Below are 26,535 nucleotides of genomic sequence, written 5' to 3'. Positions count from 1 at the left end.
GACTCGCAAGGAAGCACATGCCAGCCATGAGAGAAGATTGAAATTTTAATGTCTGGAAATGTGAGTAATTTAATCATGTATTCCTCCTGATCATAGAGTCTATTTATTCAGCGTCATTACCATTTACATCAATATGGCAGTACTTCACCAAAAAAAAATACATTTACACATTATTTATATGTATTTAAAGTGCATCTTGTACTAGCTGTTGACTAGCTTTAGCAAATCCATGGCCTAGCTAGTTTTTTTCTTAAAAAAAAAAGTAAAAATTGTCATTTTGCTATGCCACTTCGCAAAAAAATATGAAATATTAAAATTCTATATGAGCTCAATTATAGCCATCATTAAGTCTTTGCTCTAAAGCATATGAGCATTGTCTTGACATAATTAAAACTAAATTATTACTAATTTTATTTTTCAAAAGTTAAGATGGTAAAAAGAGCCTGCAATTGAAGAATCACCCATTTACCTATGTGCCAATTCATATCTGTCAATCACAAGTACACTGTTTATAAAGATAAATGTAAATCCATAGTCCCTAATGAATTTTGATTTGAGACACAATCCAAGCTTTTCTTTGCTATAGCTGTATGCTCCACGTTCACTACCAACTGTCGATTTGAGACACACCCCAAGTTGACGTTTTCCGTTCCTCCATGCTGCAATCCTGCTACCGGAGCTAGTTTACAGTACAGTGGGTGGGTTTGCAGGAGTTGGAAGCGTTTGTTTTACAGTTTAAGCATGTTGTAGATGTGTGTTAGTACAAAATATTCTGTTTTTTGTTTGACAGTTGTTTAGTTGAAAAGATGAGCGCGAGTCAGCTGATGAAAGTGTTCGTGACCAGACGCATCCCACAGGAGGGAATGAAACTCCTGCAAAAAGCAGCAATGTGCGCAAGTTTCCTTCTATTTTCACACTTAATTCCTTATGCTTTAATGAGTTGCTTTTTATTTTGACAAAACTTAGTTAAATAGAATGTTCACACATGGTTTACTACCACCAGACATACTGTAATAATTTGTAACTCCTAATACTTTAATATTATGATGTTCTGACATACAACAGGTTGGAATATATAATTAATATATGCCCTTCTTATACCATCCTGAAAACTTAAGTAAATATTGTATATATCTTATGTTTTATGTACTGACCTTCCTTTAGGTCAAAAACATTATGAACAAGGCCTGGTACAGTTCACGTCAAAAGTTTACATACAGTCATGTATGGCATGACAGTGTTGGGATTATAATAAGCAACCTATTTTTCAGTGATTTGTTTTGTTAAGGTATTGGACACATTTGTTTGAATAACATTATTAGTTTTAGTTTAATTATAATAGTTACTTGTGGGGGGGGGGTTGATGCTGCTGTATCGAAAACACACCAACTTAAGTTTCTAACTTTCTAAGCTTCTAATTCAGTGATGCAGAAAGTTCCAAAAGTTTCATTTAAGTCTGTGGCCTTTCTTTTTATTTTCCTCTTAATGATTGACTTCAGCTGTTCATTTCTATGTGCCCATACAGATAAGGCTAGTTTTACTGCACCCAATAAAAATACAGTCTTTTATCATTCTAAAATGAAATCAGATGCAGTCTAGGGCTGGGCGATATGACAAAAAAAAAAAAATCATATCTCGATATGTTTTTTGAGAAGTAGCAATACACACTGATCAGCCATAACATTAAAACCACCTTGTTTCTACACTCACTGTCAATGTTATCAGCTCCACTTACCATATAGAAGCACTTTGTAGTTTTACAATTACTGACTGTAGTCCATCTGTTTCTCTGCATGCTTTGTTAGCCCCCTTTTCACCCTGTTCTTCAATGGTCAGGACTCTCCCAGGACCACTACAGAGCAGGTATTATTTAGGTGGTGGATCATTCTCAGCACTGCAGTGACACTGACATGGTGGTGGTGTGTTAGTGTGTGTTGTGCTGGTATGAGTGGATAAGACACAGCAGCGCTGAAGGAGTTTTTAAACACCTCACTCTCACTGCTGGACTGAGAATAGTCCACCAACCAAAAATATATCCAGCCAACAGCCCCTCGTGGGCAGCGTCCTGTGACCACCGATGAAGGTCTAGAAGATGACCAACTCAAACAGCAGCAATAGATGAGCGATCGTCTCTGACTTCTACAAGGTGGACCAACTAGGTAGGAGGGTCTAATAGAGTGGACAGTGAGTGGACACGGTATTTAAAAACTTCAGCAGCGCTGCTGTGTCTGATCCACTTAAACCAGCACAACACACACTAACACACCATCACCATGTCAGTGTCACTGCAGGGCTGAGAATTATCCACCACCCAAATAATACCTGCTCTGTAGGGTCCTGACCATTCTAGAATAGGGTGAAAGCAGGCTAAAAAAGATGGACTACAGTCAGTAATTGTAGAACTACAATTTTATATGGTAAGTGGAGCTGATAAAATGGACAGTGAGTGTAGAAACAAGGAGGTGGTTTTAATGTTATGACTGATCAGTGTAAGATGCAATATAATGTAAACTTATTACTACAAAGTACTGTATTCAGGCACAGAAATGAACAATAATTAATATCTGTAAGTATTACATCATCAACATATCCCTTGCTGGTAAATAAGGTACAGTTTTTTAAGTTATCTTAAAAACACAAAACATTATAGTTCTGATAAATTTAAATTAGTCAGATTTAAATCTCTGACTAATTACACTGTTTATATTCTGTATTATTACAAGGCTGTATTTGTATCAAACAAACCAGCAGAATCTCACAATCACATTTATGCTGTCCTTTTTACTTCAAATAAATGAGCATAAAAAAATAAAGTTAAATATTAGATAATGCTGTCATTTCAAAATTAAAGTGCATGGTAAACAGCAGCACTGCGACCAAGATTAACCACACAGCAGCATAAAATCATAACCACTGCTTACCTGAGCTTCTCTTTTTTAAAATGAGGCCAAATCTATAGCTGTGTGTTGTTCCATTACGGATATAATTCTAGAAAACTGAAAACCATTTCTAGAAAACTGAACCATGTGCTTTCTTTTTTGGTATTAAGTCTTTGGCATTTAGTTCATTTTTCTCCATAGTTGCCTGGCTTATTAGTTATTATGCGTGAAAGAGAAAATGCTGCACAGTGCTTTTGTGCTCTGTTTTAAACATTCTCAAATGGTAACCTGTGCATCCTAGGCGTACTCGATATAACGAATATGGTCATGTTCAATATTGTGTAAAAAGTAATATCAGGTGCCCAGGTGGCACAGTGGGATATTCCGCTTGCACACCAGCACCGAGTTTCTGAACTCCTCGGTTCAAAATTCGGTGTTGCCTCCGGTCGGCTGGGCGCCATCTAGCGGGCATAATTGGCAGTGCCTGCAGCAGATACTAACTGGCCACCGTATCTGCGGGGGGGGGGAGCCGAACCTGCAGGGTTAGGACCCTGATTGGCGGAAGAGACGCCTATGCAGAAAGCAGGTGTGAGAAGAGGAGGGCTGTGCACCTGTCAGAGGAGGCCTGTACAGCGACGTGCTCTCCTCGGATGCAATCTGGTATCTCTGATAGCAGCGGAAATTGAGTGTGCTAAATCGGGAGGAAAATGGGGAGAAAATGCATTAAAAAAAGTAATATCAAATATATCAATATTTCGATATACCGGCCATTCCTAATGCAATCCGAGATCAGCCAACAAACAATTCTGCTCTGAGTTCAGCACACTTAACACTGTGCTTGCACAATTAAGCAAGCCCTGCAATGCCATGGGTTTAAAGGCTGTAGTGCAATAAAAAGCCTCAGCACAGCTGTTTTTTGCCTCTCCCCTACAAATCAACAAGTTCAATTTCCCAATGCACTAACAACATTTACTACATACATAACACTAATGCTAGCTGAGGAGGGCTGGGGCTAGTACATGCCATCTCCCAAATGTGTAAAACAGCTTTTTTCTATTACCAGCCTGCCACAAATTACTGCAGGGAACTTTAACATGCTTAAAATAATACAGCTATGCCTTCTGTATTCCTTTGCCACTTGTCTCTGCACCTGTACCAGACACTTGCTGTTATAAAGACAAGACGAGCCTTGTCCTGCCTTGTCTTTCTCAGACAGAGCCACCATTGCATAAACACAGCTGTTCATTATTCCACCCTGGGACCTTAAACAGATAAATATCATCATGGACATTTCTCAAAGCAAAAAATCAGAGACCCACCCAATCACATATGAACAGCGATTTCTAGAAATCAGAGAAAGATTTCCTACATACACCCCTATATACACAGATGGCTCAAAAACAGACAGACAGACATCAGCATCAATAGTATCTGGTCAACAACAAAAAGGAATGACCCTCCCCAAACAAAGCTCGATTTTCACAGCAGAAGCCCAAGCACTACTCCTAGCATTAGAGTATGCAGAATCAATTCAACAACGAAGAACACTCATATGCACAGAGTCAAAATCCTGTCTACAGGCACTCCAAGCTCTAGAAACCAACCACCCAACAATCACAGAAATTCTGCAGAAAGTATACTGCCTAGAACAACACAGTTACAATATCATCTTATGCTGGATACCAGGACACTGCGGGCTCCTGGGGATCAAGCAGCAAAAAAGTCCACATGCATACCGGATCCAATGTACCAAATTCCACCAATGGACATCAAACCTACAATAAACTCATATATCAAGGACAAATGGCAAAACGACTGGAACACAGACCAGAATAATAAATTGTACGAAGCTAATCCCACTATTGGGGAAAAAATGAAGACCTACCTCGAAAACCGTTGGGACCAGACAGCGTACACAAGATGCCGTATTGGACATACTAGATTAACACACATGTACCTGATAAAAGGCGAAGCTGTCCCATATTGCGCAACATGCCAAACTCAGATTACAATAAAACATTTAATGCTGGAATGTGTCATCTATAACCATGAAAGACAACAGAAAGGAACTCTTTACCAAGACAAAAGCAACAACACTCCTAAAATTCCTGTCATTAACAAAACTGAAGCAACACATACAGTGGGGTCAAAAAGTATTTAGTCAGCCACTGATTGTGCAAGTTCTCCTACTTAGAAAGATGAGAGAGGTCTGTAATTTTCATCATAGGTACACTTCAACTATGAGAGACAAAATGAGAAAAAAAAATCCAGGAAATCACATTGTAGGATTTTTTAAAGAATTTATTTGTAAATTATGGTGGAAAATAAGTATTTGGTCAATAACAAAAGTTCAACTCAATACTTTGTAACATAACCTTTGTTGGCAATGACAGAGGTCCAACGTTTCCTGTAAGTCTTCACCAGGTTTGCACACACTGTAGCTGGTATTTTGGCCCATTCCTCCATGCAGATCTCCTCTAGAGCAGTGATGTTTTGGGGCTGTCGCTGGGCAACACGGACTCCACAAATTTTCTATGGGGTTGAGGTCTGGAGACTGGCTAGGCCACTCCAGGACCTTGAAATGCTTTTTACGGAGCCACTCCTTCATTGCCCGAGCGGTGTGTTTGGGATCATTGTCATGCTGGAAGACCCAGCCACGTTCCATCTTCAATGCTCTCACTGATGGAAGGAGGTTTTGGCTTAAAATCTCACGATACATGGCCCCGTTCATTCTTCCCTTAACACGGATCAGTCGTCCTGTCCCCTTTGCAGAAAAACAGCCCCAAAGCATGATGTTTCCACCCCCATGCTTCACAGTAGGTATGGTGTTCTTGGGTTCTTCTTCTTCCTCCAAACACGACGAGTTGAGTTTTTACCAAAAAGTTCCATTTTGGTTTCATCTGACCACATGATATTCTCCCAATCCTCTTCTGGATCATCCATATGCTCTCTGGCAAACTTCAGACGGGTCTGGACATGTACTGGCTTAAGCAGGGGACACGTCTGGCACTGCAGGATTTGAGTCCCTCTCGGCGTAGTGTGTTACTGATGGTAGCCTTTGTTACTTTGGTCCCAGCTCTCTGCAGGTCATTCATCAGGTCCCTCCGTGTAGTTCTGGGATTTTTGCTCACCGTTCTCATGATCATTTTGACCCCACGGGATGAGATCTTGACCCCAAGGGAGATTATCAACGGTCTTGTATGTCTTCCATTTTCTTACAATTGCTCCTACAGTTGATTTATTCACACCAACCTGCTTGCCTATTGTAGATTCACTCTTCCCAGCCTGGTGCAGGTCTACAATTTTCTTCCTGGTGTCCTTCGACAGCTCTTTGGTCTTGGCCATGGTTGAGTTTGGAGTCTGACTGTTTGAGGCTGTGGACAGGTGTCTTTTATACAGATAACAAGGTCAAACAGGTGCCATTAATACAAATACTTATTTTCCACCATAATTTACAAATAAATTCCTTAAAAATCCTACAATGTGATTTCCTGCATTTTTTTTTCTCATTTTGTCTCTCATAGTTGAAGTGTACCTATGATGAAAATTACAGACCTCTCTCATCTTTCTAAGTAGGAGAACTTGCACAATCAGTGGCTGACTAAATACTTTTTGACCCCACTGTATAAATGAACATACATAGACAAAAGACATAACTTCTCTAAGTCAAATGAAATAAGTAAATAAAAGACAGATCACGACCTTTCCTGCCATGAACATGGCCCAAAGGGCAGACATGGCGTTAAAAACTAAACACTAAACTAAACTCAGACAGAGCACCCAACCATGCTGGTGGCTGGCATCGAGCTAGGGTCACTGCAGTAATGAGCATTTAACCACACTTCTGCTTTATCTGTGCCTTTGTAGTCAGTACTAGACTTAAGCCAAGCTTTAAGGGGCCAGTTTTGGTGCAGGTGGCTTCTTTGTTTCAGAGCATAATGTGTACACCAAACTAGACAAACATGGTAATCGGTACACCTACCGACCTGAATAAATAAGTAAATAAAACAAAATGTCTTGTTGATGAAACAGTGTTATAGTGTTAGCCTGTCAGCTTTCTGTCAGCATTTTGAACAGATATATTTTAAAAGTGGAAATTAAATAAATAATGGCTGATATAATAGCTGTCTTATGTCAATAATTCCACTACATCCAGGAAATTACATTAACTGCATAATGTGTACTAAAACTATAACTAATGGACAATTGGGTACAAACTATTAAGTAGTGCAATGCTAAAGTTCACACTACACGAAAACACTGCACAACTAGATCTCTTATAAGATATCTTTTAAGTCGTGGTGGTTTTCACACTACACGATCGATCGGCGATAGGTGGTCACACACGATATACTGTATCAACATGTGGAATCTCAGATGAGTCTGTCTGGTCTCTCAAACTAGGTTTTGTCACAAAAACACACGCGAGAAGTGACAGGGGTTTGATGATACCATGTCCAAAAATGCACGTCAACAAGAAGCGAGCGATCAAAGCGCTGATGTGTAGCGTAAAAGCAAGGAGGAAAAATAAATGAATCTGGGTGAGGAAGTAGGTTTGGCTACACGGCCAGCAGGTATTGTTTGTTCTGCAGAGAGAGTTGAAAGTCAAATAAATATTTTTTTTGCAATGCAATGTTGGTTTTGGTGTGGAAGTCACAAATACTGTAAAGCTTGTGAGTGCCGATGTTATTTGATATAAACTAGAGATGCATGAGTACCGATACTAGTATCGGGTATTAGCCCGATACCGCGCTCATTAACTCGTACTCGTACTCGCAAACGAGGCTCCGATACTAAACATCCGATACCTTGTACCTAGTGCACGTTGCTGCGTTAACGCAGGGATTTTCAACCTGTGGGGCGGCAGTGCCTGACCAGGGGGCGTGACATTGCGAGATTTTTTTTCTTCTAAAACTAAAGCAATTCATTTTTCACCCACGGGAGACAGATTGAATTATTCTCACTGACCACGCTCACACGCACGTTTAATGTTATTTAGTTCCGTTTGGAAAAAAAAAAAAAACCTTCAAAATAGAGCTAACAGTGAAGATAACCGGTTACAAAAGCAGCGACCGCTGTTATAGGACGTGTGTGTGTCTTTAATACTCTGTTCACAGTGTCGATACAAGTGATTCAGGAGTCGACTCATTTTAAGCGCAGCCTCAGTCATCTCTCCGTGTATACTTTTATAATGAATGATGCGGTTGTAAATAAACACCAACTACTACAGAACATTTTGTGTGACTCGCTTACCTTATAAAGCTCAGGCTTAATTATACTGGTTATTACCACAGAGCGGGAGCCGACTCAGAGTCGTTTACGATTTACCGAGGTGAACCACGAATGTATGTGCTGATAGAATCGGCTCAGATGGGATCGGACTGTATTATTCTTTTAAAGTAAATATTTCAATCAGCAGAATCGCATCGCATGTATGATGTGCACAACGTTAATTACGTGCGTTTATTAATGAACGTTAACATTAGCTTGTCAGAAGCTTTCTCAATGATGTCTGTGCGGTGTTTTTTCTTTTTTTACAATTAGTGATGGCAACCCAAGCAACTGTTCCACTGCACTATTTTACACTAAAAACTACACTATTCCATAATGCTCCAGATTGCATCATTCTAAATAGGTATCGGTATCGGCGAGTACAAAAATACATGTACTTGTACTCGTACTCGGTTGGGAAAAAATGGTATCGATGCATCCCTAATATAAACTATATTATGCCCCTGTTCCACATATTTACAACTTCTCCAGCAGGTTTTCCCTTCTGTATTTTGCGTTCATAACAATCACAACCTGATCACAACACCTTTCACACTATTCACACTGTCATCGAACAGTTTACACAAAGAGATTTTCGAGTGAACGCCGATTTGCCTCCGAGTTGGAAGTCAAAGAAATATTTTTGCAATGCAATGTTGGTATTATGGATTGGTGTGGATGATAAGTCACAAATACTGTAAAGCTTATGTGTAGGCCCTGTTCCACATATTTACAACTCCTCCCCCGGGTTTCCCTTCTGTATCTTGCATTCACAACAATCATAACCTGATCGCAACACCTTTCACACTACATGATTTTGAGTAGCCGACAGGTCTAGATATTAAACATGCTAGATATTTTTCTTGAGTCTGCGAGCGCTCAGCGAGCCGCTCGGATCGAGTTGTTAAACAGTTTACACATAGAGATCGAGAGCCGATGTTCGAGTTCCGAGTGAACGCTGATTTGCCTCTGAGTTGGAAGTCAAATAAATATTTTTTTGCAATGCAATGTTGGTTTTGGTGTGGAAGTCACAAATACTGTAAAGCTTGTGTGTGCCGATGTTATTTGATATAAACTATATTATGCCCCTGTTCCACATATTTACAACTTCTCCCCCAGGGTTTCCCTTCTGTATTTTGCATTCATAACAATCACAACTTGAGGGCAACTCCTTTCACACTACATGATTTTGAGTCGCCGACAGGTCCAGATATTTAACATGCTAGATATTTTTCTTGAGTCTGCGAGCTCTCTGCGAGCCGCTCGGATCGAGTCATTGAACAGTTTACACAGAGATTTTCGAGCCCAGAGTGAACGCAGATTTGCCTCTGAGGTGGAAGTCAAATAAATATTTTTTTGCAATGCAACGTTGGTTTATGGTTTGGTGTGAAGGTCACAAATACTGTAAAGCTTGTGTGTGCCGATGTATTTTGATATAAACTACATTATGCTCCCCCAGGGTTATCTCTTCTGTATTTTGCGTTCATAACAATTACAACCTGATCGCAACACCTTTCACACTACATGATTATGAGTCGCAGACAGATATGCTAGATATCGTTGGATCGAGTCATTGAACAGTTCCCACATAGCAACCGAGAGCCGATTTTCGATCGTGTAGTGTGAACTAGGCATAAGGTGTAGTTTGGAAAGCAGCATCGTAATGTATGTTGTCAGCAGATAGAGTGAGCAACTTTTTTTTTTACTTTCCATCATACAGTGCCTATAAAAAATTTTGTCTCTTTTTTGTCTTACAGCCTAAAATGAAAACAAATACAATTTTTCTTTAGCTTTATTTACAAGAAGCTTAATTTATAAGAAGATACAATAATACCTTAATGGAGTACTTTGTAGAGCCACCTTTTGCTTTATTTACAGCCATCTGTCTGTTTGAATATGTCCCTACCACACCTAGATTGGGGGACCTAGCTTGGGGAATGTTTGCCCATTATTCCTTACAGAATTGTCTGAGTTCAGTTAAATTTCATGTATTGCTCTTTTCAATTTTATCTACAGATTTAGGTAAGGGCTCTGACGACCACTGAAGGACATTCAGCCTTCTATCCTTAAGCCACTGCTTAGTTTTTTGGTGGTGTGTTTGGGGTTGTTCTCATGCTGGAAGGTACCATGCATAATGGTAGATATGATGTATTTTTGGTGGTGTGCTGTGTTTGTGCTGTTAACAACTTTAAACATCAGTCATTGAATTTTAGCTAAGGCTAATTATGTTCGCAATTCTTTGTTGAGCCCTTGAAGAAATTTTGGCAGGTGGCCCTTCCCTGTGGATTTACCATTGTCTCAAGTTTCCTCATTTTACCCTCATTCAGCAGAGTCCTTAAGCTTTTAAAGGCTTTGTCTGTACTTGAAGAACTTGTAGCTCTGCACTTCTGGTATTTTATTAAACTCATGACATAGTGTTTCTGTGGAACCATTAACGTTACATCTTGTCTTGACTGCAAATTATTTATTTATTTATTTTTTAATGCATTTTCTCCCCATTTTCCTCCCGATTTAGCACACTCAATTTCCACTGTCTTCCGCTGCTACCAGAGATACCAGATTGCATCCGAGGAGAGCACGTCGCTGTACATGCCTCTTCCGACACGTACACAGCCCTCCTCTTCTCGCCCCTGCATTCTGCACAGGCGTCTCTTCCGCCAATCAGGGTCCTTACACAGTGTATGAAGTACCACCCACCCACCCACCCACCCACACATAGTTCAGCCCCCACTGTGCATATACGGTGGCCAATTAGTATCTGCTGCAGTTATGCCCGATAGATGGCGCAAGTATGCCCGCTAGATGGCGCCCAGCCGACCGGAGGCAACACCGAGTTTTGAACCGAGGAGTTCAGAAACTTGGTGCTGGTGTGCAAGCGGAATATCCCGCTGCGCCACCTGGGCGCCCTGACTGCAAGCTATTTTTAGGTTAAATCATGTTTTAATGATCTGAAATATGTGAGTATTAATATTAAACAACAACAGAAGCAAAAAAAAGAGGGCAATTACTTTTACAATGTAGTGTTTTCTTTACATGATGCTAAGTATTCATTCATAATGCACTGTATCATTTCCAGGTGTGACCTGTTGTTGTGGGATTCAGATGAGCCTGTTCCTCGTGCAGAGCTGCTAAAGAAGGTAGAAGGAGCTCACGGTCTACTGTGTCTGCTCTCAGATCGGATTGACGCAGAGGTGCTTGATGCAGCTGGTATGGTTTTGTTATTTCTGTTTGTTTATACACCATATGGCCAAAAGTATATGGACACCCCTTTTAATTATTGCTTATAAACATGTCAGACACTCCAGTTACTAACAAACAAATTAATTGGTTCTGGGAATGGCGTTGAGTTTAAAAGGCATTTTTAAGGTATTTTTCCCCATAAGGATTTATGGGAAACCTGTTAATGCGTTCCATGGGTCTGTGGAACTGCATATATTTTATGCTAATGTAAAATAATGGGGTTGTTTTGACACTTATACACTGAAAGTAACACAAGTATAAAATAAAAACACTGAATCACAATTGCATAACTAAAATCAATATAAAAATACAATAAAACCTGCACTTTACTTTTACTTCTTTATTGTTTCCTTACGATATACTTTATTTGTCATATGTACATATACAGGTGTACAGTACAATGAAATTCTTTCTTCGCATATCCCAGCTTGTTTGGAAGCTGGGGTCAGAGCTCGGGAACAGAGCTCAGGGTCAGCCATTGTACGGCGCCCTTGTAGCAGACAGTTTTAAGGGCCTTGCTCAAGGACCCAACAGTGCTTCTTAATCGTGGAGATGCTTGATCTTGAAATATTGTATACCATTCTGTAAAGGCACATTCACATGAGAAGCGGCAAAACAGCTTTTGCGCTGGCTGCGCCATTATTCTCTATGGAGTGTGTCGATGCACAAAGCTTAACGAGACTTATTATACTAAAACAACATGCGAAGAGTTCCATTAGTGGAGACAACTTATGAGCAGTAATAATTTGGAGACGTTTAGTGTTTCTATGTCGTTCTTTTAGTCACGTTAAGTTTTTTTTTAACGATAAGAGTTTTAGACTCTTAAAAAAGCTGATTCTGATTTCTCAGCACCCCGAGCTATAGCACAAGTGAAACAAAAGTGAAACAGGAGGAAAATACTTCTAAACACAGATACATGTGGATGCTTTAAGAGTGAAATTGATGGTTATTCCACACAAATGCAGATTCGTCTCATAGTCTGACTTTGATGACGTTTTACAACATCGCTCAAGCCGAGCGCTGAACAAAACGGCAGTTGCATACATGTCGAGTTTAAGGGAATTGTTGAGTTTCAGGGTACAAATATCTTCACAAAGGGCACCAAGTTTCAAAGATTTTATGTTTAGGGGATGTTGAGTTACAAGGTACCACTGTAATATGCTTCCAATGTTTGTATGCTTTCAAATACCTTTTCTATTCCAGCATGACTTAGCCTTTAAACACATAAAAGTCTAATTTGGCTTGAATTTAATTGTGAATCGCCAGCCAGGAAGCAGTTATAGCCTGCATAGTGTGTACTAACTCTGTAACTAGTGGACAATTGTATACAAACTATTTAGTAGGGTAAGGTGCAGTTTGGTATGCAGCCTCTACAGTGGGGAAATAAGTATTTGATCCCCTGCTGATTTTGTAAGTTTACCCCCTTACAAAGACTTGAACAGTCTATAATTTTTATGGAAGGTTTATTTTAACAGAGAGAGACAGAATATCAACAAAAAATCCAGAAAAAAAACATTATAATTATAATAATATAATTAAATAAAAGTTATAAATTAATTTGTATTTAATTAAGGGAAATAAGTATTTGATCCCCTACCAACCAGCAAGAATTCTGACCCCCACAGATTCTGTGTGCCCATGAGGCACACAAATTAGTCCTGTCCCTGTATAAAAGACTCCTGTCACAGAATCAGTTTCTTCCGTTCAAATCTCTTGACCACCATGGGCAAGACCAAAGAGCTATCAAAGGACGTCAGGGACAAGATTGTAGACCTGCACAAGGCTGGAATGGGCTACAAGACCATCAGCAAGAAGCTTGGTGAGAAAGAGACCACTGTTGGTGCGATAATTCGAAAATGGAAGAAATACAAGATCACAGTCAATCACCCTCACTCTGGAGCTCCATGCAAGATCTCACCTGGTGGGGTAAGAATGATTCTGAGAAAGGTGAGGTCAGTCCAGAATTACACGGGAGGAGCTTGTCAATGATCTCAAGGGAGCTGGGAGCACAGTCACCAAGAAAACCATTAGTAACACACTTCGCCGTAATGGATTGAGATCCTGCAGTGCCCGCAAAGTCCCTTTGCTAAAGAAGGCTCATGTACAGGCCCGTCTGAAGTTTGCCAATGAACACCTGAATGATTCAGAGAAAGCTTGGGAGAATGTGATATGGTCAGATGAGACCAAAATTGAGCTCTTTGGCATCAACTTCACTCGCCGGGGTCATATCCAGCATTTCTCTGCTCCCAGCTCCCTTGAGATCATTGACAAGCTCCTCCTGTGTAATTCTGGACTGACCTCACCTTTCTCAGAATAATTCTTCCCTGACGTCCTTTGATCGCTCTTTGGTCTTGCTTATGGTGGTTGAGAGATTTGAACGGAAGAAACTGATTCTGTGACAGGAGTCTTTTATACAGGGACAGGACTAATTTGTGTGCCTCATGTGCACATAACCGGTCTGTGGGGGTCAGAATTCTTGCTGGTTGGTAGGGGATCAAATACTTATTTCCCTTAATTAAATACAAATTAATTTATAACTTTTATTTAATGTTTTTTTTCTGGATTTTTTGTTGATATTCTGTCTCTCTCTGTTAAAATAAACCTTCCATAAAAATTATAGACTGTTCAAGTCTTTGTAAAGGGGTAAACTTACAAAATCAGCAGGGGATCAAATACTTATTTCCCCCACTGTAAATGCACGTCTCGTTTTCTCAGCAAATAGAGTAAGCAACTTTATTTCACTTTCTATCACTGGAGGCAGTTATTGCCTCAAAGAAGTCCCTTTATTTTAATGCACACGGTTTTGGAATGTGATAACCAAGCTCATGGTCAACATTTGCATGCCATTATTTTTATTATTTATTTAATATTTCCTGTATGAAGTGTATATGGGTACAAGCTGATTACTGCTGGAAAACTTATCAGTCAGCATGCAGACACTAAACTGACCTCCTTTGTTGAGGATTGAAGAACAGGAAGTTTCACAGAAAGCACTGTAACATGTTAGGCCCACTTCCTCATTGCATGCCCAGTTTCTGCAGTTGTCAGTAATCAGCGTTTACAGCGGGTTCAGAGAAACCATAGTCTTGTTAAAACAGAGGAAGCTGCTGGTCTCAGACATGTCTTTTTATGCTGTAGGTGTGACTAAAAAGTTTACAGTGTAAGACTTGTGTAAAACACATTATCATTGTTCACCAGTAACTTCATCCTGGTCAATAGTCAACTATCACTCAGTCGGGTGCTCTGTAGACATAATTGGCTATCTCTGAAGGAGGAAAACCTAGGTAGGATATCATCTATCTGCCATGCTACTGTCTGGTTTAGGAATTAGCATGAGCAATTGAGAAATATTTGAAAAGAAGAGTCAGATAGCTTTACACATGTCAACGGAGATATAGTGTGTCTTATTTGTGCACATTCAGGTCATAGACTCGGCCACCATCAACGACGGAAGAAAATGTGAATAAATACATACCATTAATTTGGTTGTCGTTCATGTGGTAAAAGTGTCAGAAGATCTCCTAACTGAATACTCAGTGTAAGAATAAAAATAATACAATGCTAAAAATTGTATTATATTAGTAAGATATACAGCGGGGAAAATAAGTATTGAAGGCATCAACATTTTTCTCAGTAAATATATTTCTGATGGGGCTATTGACATGAAATTTTCACAAGATGTTAGTAACAACCCAAGTAATCCACACATACACAGAAATCTAAACAAATAAGTCCATAAATTAAGTTATGTGTAATAAAATGGAATGACACAGGGAAAAAGTATTGAACACATGAAGAAAAGGAGGTGCAAAAAGGCATGGAAAGCCAAAACACCAGCTGAAATCTGTCAGTATTTAGAAAGCTATCCTGCCCCTATCAGTGCAAATTAATATCAGCTGGTTTAGTCCTAATTGATGGCCTATAAAAAGGTTTCTCATTACCAAGGTGTCACACAAGAAGCATCTTGTGATGGGTAAAAGCAAAGAGCTCTCTCAAGATCTTTACAACCTTATTGTTGCAAAACATACTGATGGTATTGGTTACAGACGTATTTCTAAACTTCTAAATGTTCCGGTGAGCATTGTTGGGGCCATTATCCGGAAGTGGAAAGAACATCATTTCACCATAAACCGGCCACGACCAGGTGCTCCTCGCAAGATTTCTGACAGGGGAGTCAAAAGAAATATCAGAAGAGTTGTCCAAGAGCCAAGGACCACCCACGGAGAGCTTCAGAAAGATCTGGAATTAGCAGGTGCAGTTGTTTCGAAGAAAACAATAAGTACAATGCACTCAACCGCCATGGCCTCTATGCACGCTCACCGCGCAAGACTCCATTGCTGAAAAAAAAGCATGTTAAAGCTCGTTTAAAGTTTGCTGCACAACATTTGGACAAGCCTATAAAATACTGGGAGAATATAGTCTGGTCAGATGAGACCAAAATTGAACTCTTTGGATGTCATAGCACACACCATGTTTGAATGAGAAATGGCACTGCACATCCCCCAAAAACACCATACCAACAGTGAAGTTTGGAGGGGGGAACATCATGGTGTGGGGCTGTTTCTCAGCATATGGTGCTGGCAGACTTTATGTAATTGAAGAAAGGATGAATGGAGAAATGTACCGAGACATTCTTGATAAGAATCTGCTGCCATCTACCAGAATGCTGAAGATGAAACGAGGGTGGACATTTCAGCAAGACAATGATCCCAAACACACAGCCAAGGAAACTCTCAAGTGGTTTCAGAGAAAGAAAATAAAGCTGCTAGAATAGCCCAGTCAATCACCCGACTTGAATCCAATTGAAAATCTATGGAAAGAACTGAAGATCAGAGTTCATAGAAGAGGCCCCCAGAACCTTCGAGATTTGAAGACAGTTTGTGTGGAAGAATGGGCCAAAATCACAGCTGAACAATGCATGCGACTAGTTTCTCCATACAGAAGGCGTCTTGAAGCTGTCATTACCAACAAAGCCTTTTCTACTAAATATTAAATACATTTCAGTAAGCGTGTTCAATACTTTTTCCTTGTGTCATTCACCTTTATTACACATGACTTCATTTATGGACTTATTTGTTTACATTTCTTTGTATGTGTGGATTACTAAGGTTGTTTCCAACATCTGGTGAAAATTTCATGACAATAGTCCCATCAGAAATATATTTACTGAGAAAAATGTTGATGCGTTCAATACTTATTTTCCCCGCTGTATTTGACTAGAACATAGCATCCCAAACCCAGGTGGCACAGGGGGCTCTCAGGTGGCACAGTGGTTAAAAAAAAAATGCTAGCACACCAGAGCTGACATTTTGAACTTGTCGTTTCGAATCTCAGCTCTACCATTCAGCAGGCTGGGTGCCTACATGAACATCGGGTGGCTGTTGTTCATACAGGGTGGTAGTTGGACGGGACATCATAACTGAAGCAATTATGATCTCTGCTGGCTGATTGATAGCGTCTGCACAGAGACAAGGGATAATGCATTGATCAGGGTGTGGCTCTCCGTACACAAAGCTGATCCACATATGAACTCGCCTCATGCAGTTGAAAAGATGCAGTCAGCTACTGCTCACGTGTCGCTCTCCTCAACCAGGGTGGAGATCAACACCAGAAGAAAGGAAGCATAATGCAATTGGGTAACTGGATACGCTAAAAGTCGGGAGAAAAAGGGGAGAAAATGCATAAACTAAATAATAATAATAAAAAAGAAACCCTGATTCTAGTAGCCCAGGTCCCCTGTCTTCTGTGAAAGACTACTAATAATTATAGTTCATAAAAAAATTAAATAAATATAGTGGGAAAAAAATGTTCTTCATAATAAAATTTTTTTTTCTTGTTTTTATGTTGATTAGTATGGCTTATAGCAGCATTAAAGCAATAAAAAGGCTTGAAATGTCACTTTACGTGCGATAAATATAAAATATGACAGTTGTACTTTTTAAAATTAAATTATAAACAAACATGAACTTGTTCACAATATTGTAATTTTTGAGATGCTATAGTATAAGTTTGTGTGTGTGGTGTTGTGTTCAGGACCCAACCTGAAGGTGATCAGCACCCTGTCTGTAGGATTCGACCATCTCGCAATAGATGAGATTAGGAAACGGTGAGAATTTGAGTTCTTTATCATTAAAATTTATACTGTGTATGTTTTCTCTGCGTTTGAACCTTATCGTCGATGACTGATGTTTGGCATGTTCTCCTTGCATTTCTGTGGGTTTTTCCTTGGTATTTTTGTTTAATTTCACCTTACAGAAGGTGGATTGGCTGCTCTTTAATGCCTCCAAATGTGGGTAAACTAAATTATATGTGACACTGTGTAAATTGGCACCCTACCAGGTTGTGTCTCTGTCTAGTGCTTAGTGTTTCTAATTGGCCCTGGACCCTAACCAGGATGAATAAAAAGGAATGAATGTCACTAAGGGTTACAATTACTGTCATCTCTGGCACTGTCTTTCAGAGGAATAAGGGTGGGCTACACTCCTGATGTGTTAACAGATGCTACAGCTGAGCTGACTGTCGCTTTGTTATTGGCTACAGCTCGCCGGCTGCCTGAGGGCATACAGGAGGTCAAAAGGTCAGTTCTATAACTGTACTATGTACAATTTTCAGTCTATACTTGACAGCTGATAAATCTGTGTTAATTTACACTGAGAGCAAATGATCAAACTAACATGATTGAGGTCCTGCACACACAAATAAGGATATCTTTCAAAACGTACGTTTTTCCTCTGGGGTTTGGCATCCCATCCTCATTTAAACAGTGTTTTGGTAAAAAAAAAAACCTGAGCTTTTTGTAAACACTGTACAGGGTAAAAAATGTATTAAAACCTTATTTTTAGTTTTGGGTGAATAATTTTTTGTAAAGAGGCAAACAGGTATTTGAGTGGCACAGTGATCTATCTCACTAGCCTACCACTGCCTAGACCAGGTCGCATGCTTCACAAACACGGTTAACCATGCCCAGTGGAGGGAAGGCTGAATGGGATGTTACCTCGTTGCTTTCTCAGCAGTGATTCTTACTCTGTGGTTAGGGTGAAGGTCATCCGGTCTGACAGATACTGTTTCCTGTAGGATGATCTACAGTACTTTAGGGATTAGGGCAGTGATGACTCAGTGGTTAAGGTACTGGACTAGTAATCAGAAGGTTGCCTGTTCAAGCCCCACCACCGCCAGGTTGCCACTGTTGGGCTGAGCAAGGCCCTTAACCCTCGATTGTTTAAAATTGTGTTCAGTCATAATTGTAAGTCGCTTTGGATAAAAAGCATCTGCTAAATGATGAAAAAGTAAATGTACTTTACAACAGTGTCATAATACCTGATAACACAGGGCTCCTCCAGATGTATTGTGGAGTCCATGTATTCGTCAATATGTAACCATTGAGCAGTTTAGTATGTATTATGTGACCAAATCCCCCTTTCACTCGAAGGCCAAAAAACCAAACTGAAGCACTCTTATTTTGTACACGTTATGAGAAGAATTCATTAACTGACTTAATTCAAGACAGGCTTGGAAAAGTTAAAGGTAAAAGAGGAAAAGGACAGCGAGCAACAACATGGGTACAGACAGTGGAACATGAATAAGCCATTAAAAAGTCTGAAGACCCAAACAGAAGAAATGTTCTAGAGAAACACTGTCCATATTGTTGTATTGTCGAGAAACACTGTCCATATTGTCGTAATAGGGCAGTTGTAGCCTAGCAGTCAAGGTACTGGACTAGTGAGCAGAAGGTTGCTGGTTCAAACCCCACCACTGCCAGGTTGCCATTGTTGAGCCATTGAGCAAAAGTGTCTGATAAATAACGTAATTTACATGGTAATGACATGGCAGTGTGTGTTTTGCTCATATGACTGTCAGGTACAGCAGTGTTATTGAGATTTTAAAAAATATCTATGTCACTGCTGCAATATCTATGTCACTGCTGCAATAGTGCTCCCACCAAAAATACGAGGGATCTTCAAAAAGTTTACGCACTTTTTGTTGGAAACGGTGAGGGCAGGAGGAGTAGTAATTGGTCGCATCTGAGAGAGCTTATAGTTTAGATTTAGCACCATCTAATTTCTACCTTTTTGGACTGCTTAAAGAAGCTTTAAGTGGAAGAAGATTTTCATGTGATGATGATGTGAAAGCAGTGGTGCATCAGTGGCTACACGCTCAACAAAAACTTTTTTTTTGCTGAAGACATTGAAAAGTTGGTACGACGCTGGGAAAATGCATAAGAAGGTGATTATGTAGGCCGCTCAGATGGCGCAGCGGTAAAAACACACGTTGGAACCAGAGCTATGACCTCGAATAGATCATATCGAGTCTCAGCTCTGCCTGCCGGCTGGGCTGAGCAACCACAAGGACAACAATTGGCCTGTTGTTCAGATAGGGGTGTGATATAAAAAGCTGGATAGGGACTCTCATAACTAATGCAATTATGACCTCTGCTGGCTGATTGATGGTGTCTGCACAGAGATGGGAAAAGAGTGCTGTCAGGGTGTGTCTCTCTGTGCACAGTACTTCAACACTTATCAAAGTGTAGGTGACAAGATGCATACGGCTGCTGCCCACGTGTCGCAGGGGGCGTGGGTTTGCTTTGTTCTCCTCAATTAGAGCGGGGATCGGCATATATTTTTTTTAAATATAAAAAAAGTGATTATGTAGAAAAGTGATGTCATTTGTTTGTGAAATTCTAAATAAATAGTTAAAAAGTGCAAAAACTTTTTGATGAACCCTCGTAAAAAGCAGTGGTGTTCTGTGATTAAAAGTGTCCCTTGATTAAAGTCTAGTATGTACATAATACATAATAAACTGCTCAGTGGTTAAATATAGACAGAGACATGGATTCCACAAAGCAGATGGACTACATTTACAGCATAAAAACTAAAACCTAATAATGTGCTCAGTGAGTGTATGTAATATAATTTTATGTAAATAAGTCTCAAGATAGCAGACTATATTTTTATGTGAAACAGATTAATTAATTCTATCTTTAATTTTGTTAGCAGCTATATCAAGATGTGAGTGCTACGGTTTCTGGCTCGAAGACACATTTATATTTCTTTTTGCTTTACATATGCATACCTAATTAGTCTAATTAAATGCTTGTCATCGAGTGTGATTTGGGCATACACAGAGCTACGTTGGAGTTAACAAACTTACTCATTAGCTATTTTAGCCTAATGGTTGCAGAATCAGATCTGTGACAGCAAATATGTCTTGGCTCAATGGTGTAGATTTGTCATTAAAATGTGTTGATTTTATTTTAATTTCTTAAATAAATGAATATAATCTTATTTTTTTTACATAAATGTGATTATATATGTAATTTCGTGCCAGTGGCGGTTGGAGCTCCTGGAAGCCCCTATGGCTTTGTGGATATGGTCTCTCTGGAAGTACAGTTGGGGTGATCGGCTTAGGTCGTATAGGTACACACTGTAATTTCTTAATAGAATGTTATGTTAATGCTGCAGTATAGAAGTAGAACATGCTTTCACACAACTCCTTTTTGTCGTTACAGCATCAGTACATGCATAGATTAACAGTGTATCTTTGTAGGTTTGGCCATTGCCCAGAGGTTGAAGGCATTCGGGATTAAGCGACTGCTTTACTCAGGACGGCATCCCAAACCAGATGCTCAAGAGGTGGACGGAGAATTTGGTAAGAGAAAGAGGAAGAGATTGATTTACAAGTAATTATATTTGGCTGAGTTCGTGATTGTTTCACTGAACAGGAACTGATGCTTGAAACCTAGATTGTAATATATAGTGCAGAACTGCTATTACTGTATTTCTCTTTCTTGCCCTCAGTGCCCTTAGACACACTGCTATGTGAGAGTGACTTTGTGGTGGTGTCATGCTCTTTGACCGCTGACACACAAGGATTGTGTGATGAAGCATTTTTCAAAAAGATGAAAAAAACAGCGGTATTTATTAACACCAGCAGGTAAGTCGTGGCAAAAACAACATCTGTATATTCTAGGGATGTAACAATGCACTACAAGACAGTTAAAAATCGGTGCACATGTGACACGATTCGAATCGGTTATTTATTTAAGATGAATCGATATTCACTTTAAACAGCAGAGGGCACTGGCGTTATTCACCTCGCCTGGTTGACGGCACTTCACAAAGTTGCCAGGAAGGGGATTTTCCAGCCAGATTTATTTATGTGAGGATACTTTCTTTATTTGTATTATTCATTTATTTATATAATGTTGGATTTGTTTTAAAATTTCAGTTTTTTTTACACGATAAGCATTATTTGGCATAGTTTGTACCTACCTCGGAAATAAAAAGGCATTGATTATTTAGATAAATAAAAGATATGCACAAATACAGTATTTTATTTTATTTTTTTAAGGGAAATAATAAAAGGAAACTTCGTCATAATTTGTCCTCAATTTCATTTTGTTTTAAAAAATCGGGAAAAAATCGTATCGTGAACCCAGTGTTGTGAATTTTATCGCATTGTGGGTAGAGTGTATCGTTACATCCCAAGTATATTCTCATTCAGTATTTGTAAATGAAATGTATTTTTCTTACTTAGGTTGGGTTAGAGTTTGGACTTGAATAAAATAAATTGCCGTTTGAAAACGGCACAACCTATTTTATAGTTTGGTGCATTGTTGCATCTACTTAAAGATCCTCACAACAATGGTGTGACAAAATTTGCTTTTAGTTTCAGTTTAACTCTATTCCAGGACATCTTTGGGTGTAAAAGTCCATAGTAAGGCAGATAACATGATGTTATCAGACTCTATGGGTGTGTTCGGAAACCTAGTGAGCTCTCTACATAGACAGCATTTTACGCCATCTTACGCACGCTCCCAAGAAGTAGGCTGTTCGAAATCTTAGATGCCTTAAATGCTGCCTAGTAAGGCACCTTAAATCTGAATGGTATTTTGACTAAATAACAAGGGAGCATCCGATACTTTTTTAGCAGTGAAGGCAATCCCAGCATTCAGTGCGGCACAATTTTTCTCACATAAAAAATGACAAATATGCCGGACGAGGTGCCCAGGTGACGCAGCGGGATATTCCGCTTGCACACCAGCACCGAGTTTCTGAACTCCTCGGTTCAAAACTCAGTGTTGCCTCCGGTCGGCTGGGCGCCATCTAGCGGGCATAATTGGCAGTGCCTGCAGCAGATACTAATTGGCCACCGTATCTGCAGGGTGTATGGGTGGGTCTTTATACACTGTGTAAGGACCCTGATTGGCGGAAGAGACGCCTGTGCAGAATGCAGGGGCGAGAAGAAGAGGGCTGTGCACAGCAACATGCTCTCCTCGGATGCAATCTGGTATCTCTGGTAGCAGCGGAAGACAAAAATTGAGTGCACTAAATCGGGAGGAAAATGGGGAGACATTGCATTTAAAAATATATATATATATATAAATGGCGGACGAATGCGGAGCAATTAACTGTGTTATTTTGAAATGTAAATAAATAATCATTAATTTTTAATTTGTATGAACGTGTATACGTGTAATTTATTTGTAAATTTAGGCTCGTCAGGGACAATTTAACCGTTTTTGGTACAAGGAGGAAGACATGCTAGCGCGTTGTGCCACCTCATCCCATTGGTTTGAATGGCATGAGGCTAACTGTGTTAGCTTAGTAAGTGAAAACTGATGTAATCACTGTCTAAGTAGTGCGTCCGAATAACCTGACTAATAAGTAGATGATTTATTAAAATTTACTTAAGCAGCTGCTTATGTAGGCAGTAGACCGCAAGGTAGGTTTTTCTCACTAGGTTTTCGAACAGACCCCATTACTCTTTTTGTATTGGGCGGCACAGTGGCTCAGTTGGTAGCACTGTCGCCTCACAGCAAGAAGGTCCTGGGTTTGATTCCCAGGTGGAGCGGTCTGGGTCCTTTCTGTGCGGAGTTTGCATGTTCTTCCTGAATCATCACTGTTTATTAGTTTATACACTGCCTGGCCAAAAAAAAGGTCACACACTCTAATATTTCGTTGGACCGCCTTTAGCTTTGATTACGGCACGCATTCGCTGAGGCATCGTTTCCACAAGCTTCTACAATGTCACAACATTTATTTCTGTCCAGAGTTGCATTAATTTTTCCCCAAGATCTTGTATTGATGATGGGAGATTTGGACCACTGTGCAAAGTCTTCTCCAGCACATCCCAAAGATTCTCAATGGGGTTCAGGTCTGGACTCTGTGGTGGCCAATCCATGTGTGAAAATGATGTCTCATGCTCCCTGAACCACTCTTTCACAATTTGAGCCCGATGAATCCTGGCATTGTCATCTTGGAATATGCCCGTGCCATCAGGGAAGAAAAATCCATTGATGGAATAACCTGCTCGTTCAGTATATTCAGGTAGTCAGCTGACCTCATTCTTTGGGCACATAACGTTGCTGAACCTAGACCTGACCAACTGCAGCAACCCCAGATCATAGCACTGCCCCCACAGGCTTGTACGGTAGGCACTAGGCATGATGGGTGCATCACTTCATCCACCTCTCTTCTTACCCTGATGTGCCCATCACTCTGGAATATGGTAAATCTGGACTCATCAGACCACATTACCTTCTTCCATTGCTCCAGAGTCCAATCTTTATGCTCCCTAGCAAATTGAAGCCGTTTTTGCCGATTAGCCTCACTGACAAGTGGTTTTCTTAAGGCTACACAGCTGTTTAGTCCCAATCCCCTGAGTTCCCTTCGCATTGTGCGTGTGGAAATGCTCTTACTTTCACTATTAAACATATTCCCTGAGTTCTACTGTAGTTTTTCTACCATTTGATTTCACCAAACGTTTATGTGATCACAGATCACGATCATTCAAGATTTTTTTCCGACCACATTCCTCGAAGATGTTTTCCCACTGTCCATCCACTTTTTAATAATGCGTTGGACAGTTCTTAACCTGATTTTAGTAGTTTCAGCAATCTCCTTAGATGTTTTCTCTGCTTGATGCATGCCAATAATTTGACCCTTCTGAAACAGATAACATCTTTTCCACGACCACAGGATGTGTCTTTCGACATGGTTGTTTAAGAAATGAGAAGCTACTCACTGCATCAGTTAGGGTTAAATAACTTGTTGCCAGCTGAAACATAATCACCCATGCAGTAATTATCCATTGGGAGGCTCTTACCTATTTGCTTAGTTAAATCCAGGTGGTGACCTGTTTTTTGGCCAGGCAGTGTATATGTACATGGGCAGTTTGTTGTGTTTTGTCATTGTGATTTTATTTAAAATATTATTCCTTACAATAGAGGAGCTGTGGTAAATCAGGAGGACCTGGTTGAAGCCCTCAGTAGTGGTCAGATTGCTGCAGCGGGACTTGATGTTACGACACCAGAGCCCCTGCCCACTGACCATCCACTCCTGCGCCTAAGCAATTGTGGTAAGAATCCATGCTATATTAATTATAATTTACTAGATATAAAATGTGTTAGTTTTAAATGTTACAATTCCTTTCTGTGTTCTTTTAACTTACCTTTGGAGTATTAAACTGTTGCTTTTTAGAAGCTTTAGCTGCATTTGTGTTTTTTTTAGTGGTTCTTCCCCACATTGGCAGTGCCACCTACTCTACGCGTGGTGTTATGGCTGAGCTGTCTGCTAGAAATTTGCTTGCTGGTCTGACGGGAGATGCAATGCCCAGTGAACTGAAGCTCTAGTGCCTTCCAGTGGTGTTTGACAGGACATTCAGTACTCCTGCATCTCAAGAATTGTGATGAACTGTACTGTAGATTAAACATAGCTCTACTTGATAACTGACTAAATCAGATAAACGATTAATAAAATTGTCTAGCTGTTGTTGTAATATTGTAAAAAATCTGAGAATATCATGTTTTCATTTGTAACCAAATAACTTTTTATTTAATTTTCTAGTCAGTGAATGATTCTGATTGCTCGTGACTTCTCTGTGCCCATATTAATAGAGCTAGTTTAGCAGCAAAGTTCATGCAGCAGTAGTATTTTTGAGATGACCATCCTAACTGATTTGACTGGATGGTCAGGTATAATAATAAAAAAAAACATGTCTGTCTGAAATTAGAAGCTGCTGAAACTGGGTGACTTTGTTCACAGTCAAGTAAGCTTTATATTGTCATGGGCTTTGTAGACTGCAGTGCAAAAATTGTCCCTAATGTTTTGCTTTTTTATGAGGCAGATAGCCCTTTTAATATTGGCCTCAAGCAGTCATCAGTTTTAGTCGATTATGATGACACACAAGAAATCACTTAAATATATCGTAAACATTGTACATCACTAGATTCAATTTATTTTTTGACCCATTATATTAAAGAAAATTAATAATAAACATATTAATAAATTAATTATATTGTTAAAATGCTTTTAATAATTTTACTTTAGTCTATGATTGAATCATTCACTGACAGAAACAGAAAGATTGCAGAAATCATTTAACTTCCCATTTTCAGATACCCTGAAGCATGACTCTTGTTACAGAGTACATGCATGTTGCTGAGTACTGTAAGACATACAGAGTACACACACATCTTTGTAAAGTGCATTTATGGCTAATTATACATAATTACCATAATAACAAGTGGCATGTGTATTAAAACGTGAACTGGTGCTAAAGAATAAAAACTGACACGGAAACACCTCAGCATAGAGTTTTCATTACAGTCAATGAAACATTTATTAGTTAGTTTGAATTTTAATTTGATTATTGTACAGTGTTCTTGTAGAAACTCAAATGTGATCACCTGACTTTAATGGTAAGGTTAAAAGGTTAAAGGTTTAAAATGAAGTTTTGAAAAGAAACTTGTTCGCTAAGGGTGGCACGGTGGCTCCGTGGGTAGCACTGTCGCCTCACAGCAAGAAGGTCTTGGGTTCGATCCCTAGGTGGGGCGGTCTGGGTCCTTTCTGTGTGGAGTTTGCATGTTCTCCCTGTGTTTGTGTGCATTTCCTCTGGGAGCTCCGGTTTCCTTCCACAGTCCAAAGACATGCAAGTGAGGTGAACTGGAGACAAGAAATTGCCCATGACTGTGTTTGACATTAAAACTGAACTGATAAATGAATTGTGTAACGAGTGATTACCTGTCCTGTCCATGAATGTAACCAAAGTGTGTAAAACATGACGATAAAATCCTAGTAAATAAATAACCTGTTTACCTTAAATAAATTAAACCTTAAATTACATTTTTACTTAAAATGTATTTGTG

The 26,535-nt window shown here is 39.6% G+C and overlaps 1 protein-coding gene across 2 annotated transcripts; it reads left to right on the top strand.

Annotated features, from left to right (window-relative positions):
• On the top strand, positions 1-25,976 carry grhpra (glyoxylate reductase/hydroxypyruvate reductase a). Of its 2 annotated transcripts, none has more exons than XM_062999873.1 (10): positions 1-60; positions 791-889; positions 11,227-11,357; positions 17,424-17,496; positions 17,851-17,967; positions 20,715-20,803; positions 20,934-21,035; positions 21,185-21,320; positions 24,616-24,746; positions 24,899-25,976. In XM_062999873.1, exons 2-10 carry the CDS (start codon positions 807-809, stop codon positions 25,018-25,020), a joined length of 984 nt encoding a protein of 327 aa, XP_062855943.1. In that variant the 5' UTR covers positions 1-60; positions 791-806; the 3' UTR covers positions 25,021-25,976. The 2 variants fall into 2 exon arrangements, with proteins under 2 accessions (XP_062855943.1, XP_062855944.1); XM_062999874.1 differs by lacking the exon at positions 1-60 and adding an exon at positions 648-698.
• Positions 25,977-26,535: the final 559 nt, after the last annotated feature.

The sequence above is a fragment of the Trichomycterus rosablanca genome, chromosome 8 (genome assembly GCF_030014385.1).
Source record: "Trichomycterus rosablanca isolate fTriRos1 chromosome 8, fTriRos1.hap1, whole genome shotgun sequence".
Lineage (NCBI taxonomy): Eukaryota > Metazoa > Chordata > Actinopteri > Siluriformes > Trichomycteridae > Trichomycterus > Trichomycterus rosablanca.
The sequence above is the reverse complement of the archived record's forward strand: the minus strand, read 5'-3'. Positions and strand labels throughout refer to the sequence as shown.

What these genes read in the sequence shown, in the direction of transcription:
- grhpra (XM_062999873.1), top strand. Translation starts at nt 807, where the DNA reads ATGAGCGCGAGTCAGCTGATGAAAGTGTTCGTGACCAGACGCATCCCA. An exon ending in GATCGGCTTAGGTCGTATAG is followed by an intron (nt 20,804 to 20,933) that starts GTACACACTGTA and finishes GTATCTTTGTAG; the next exon opens with GTTTGGCCATTGCCCAGAGG. An exon ending in AGAGGTGGACGGAGAATTTG is followed by an intron (nt 21,036 to 21,184) that starts GTAAGAGAAAGA and finishes TCTTGCCCTCAG; the next exon opens with TGCCCTTAGACACACTGCTA.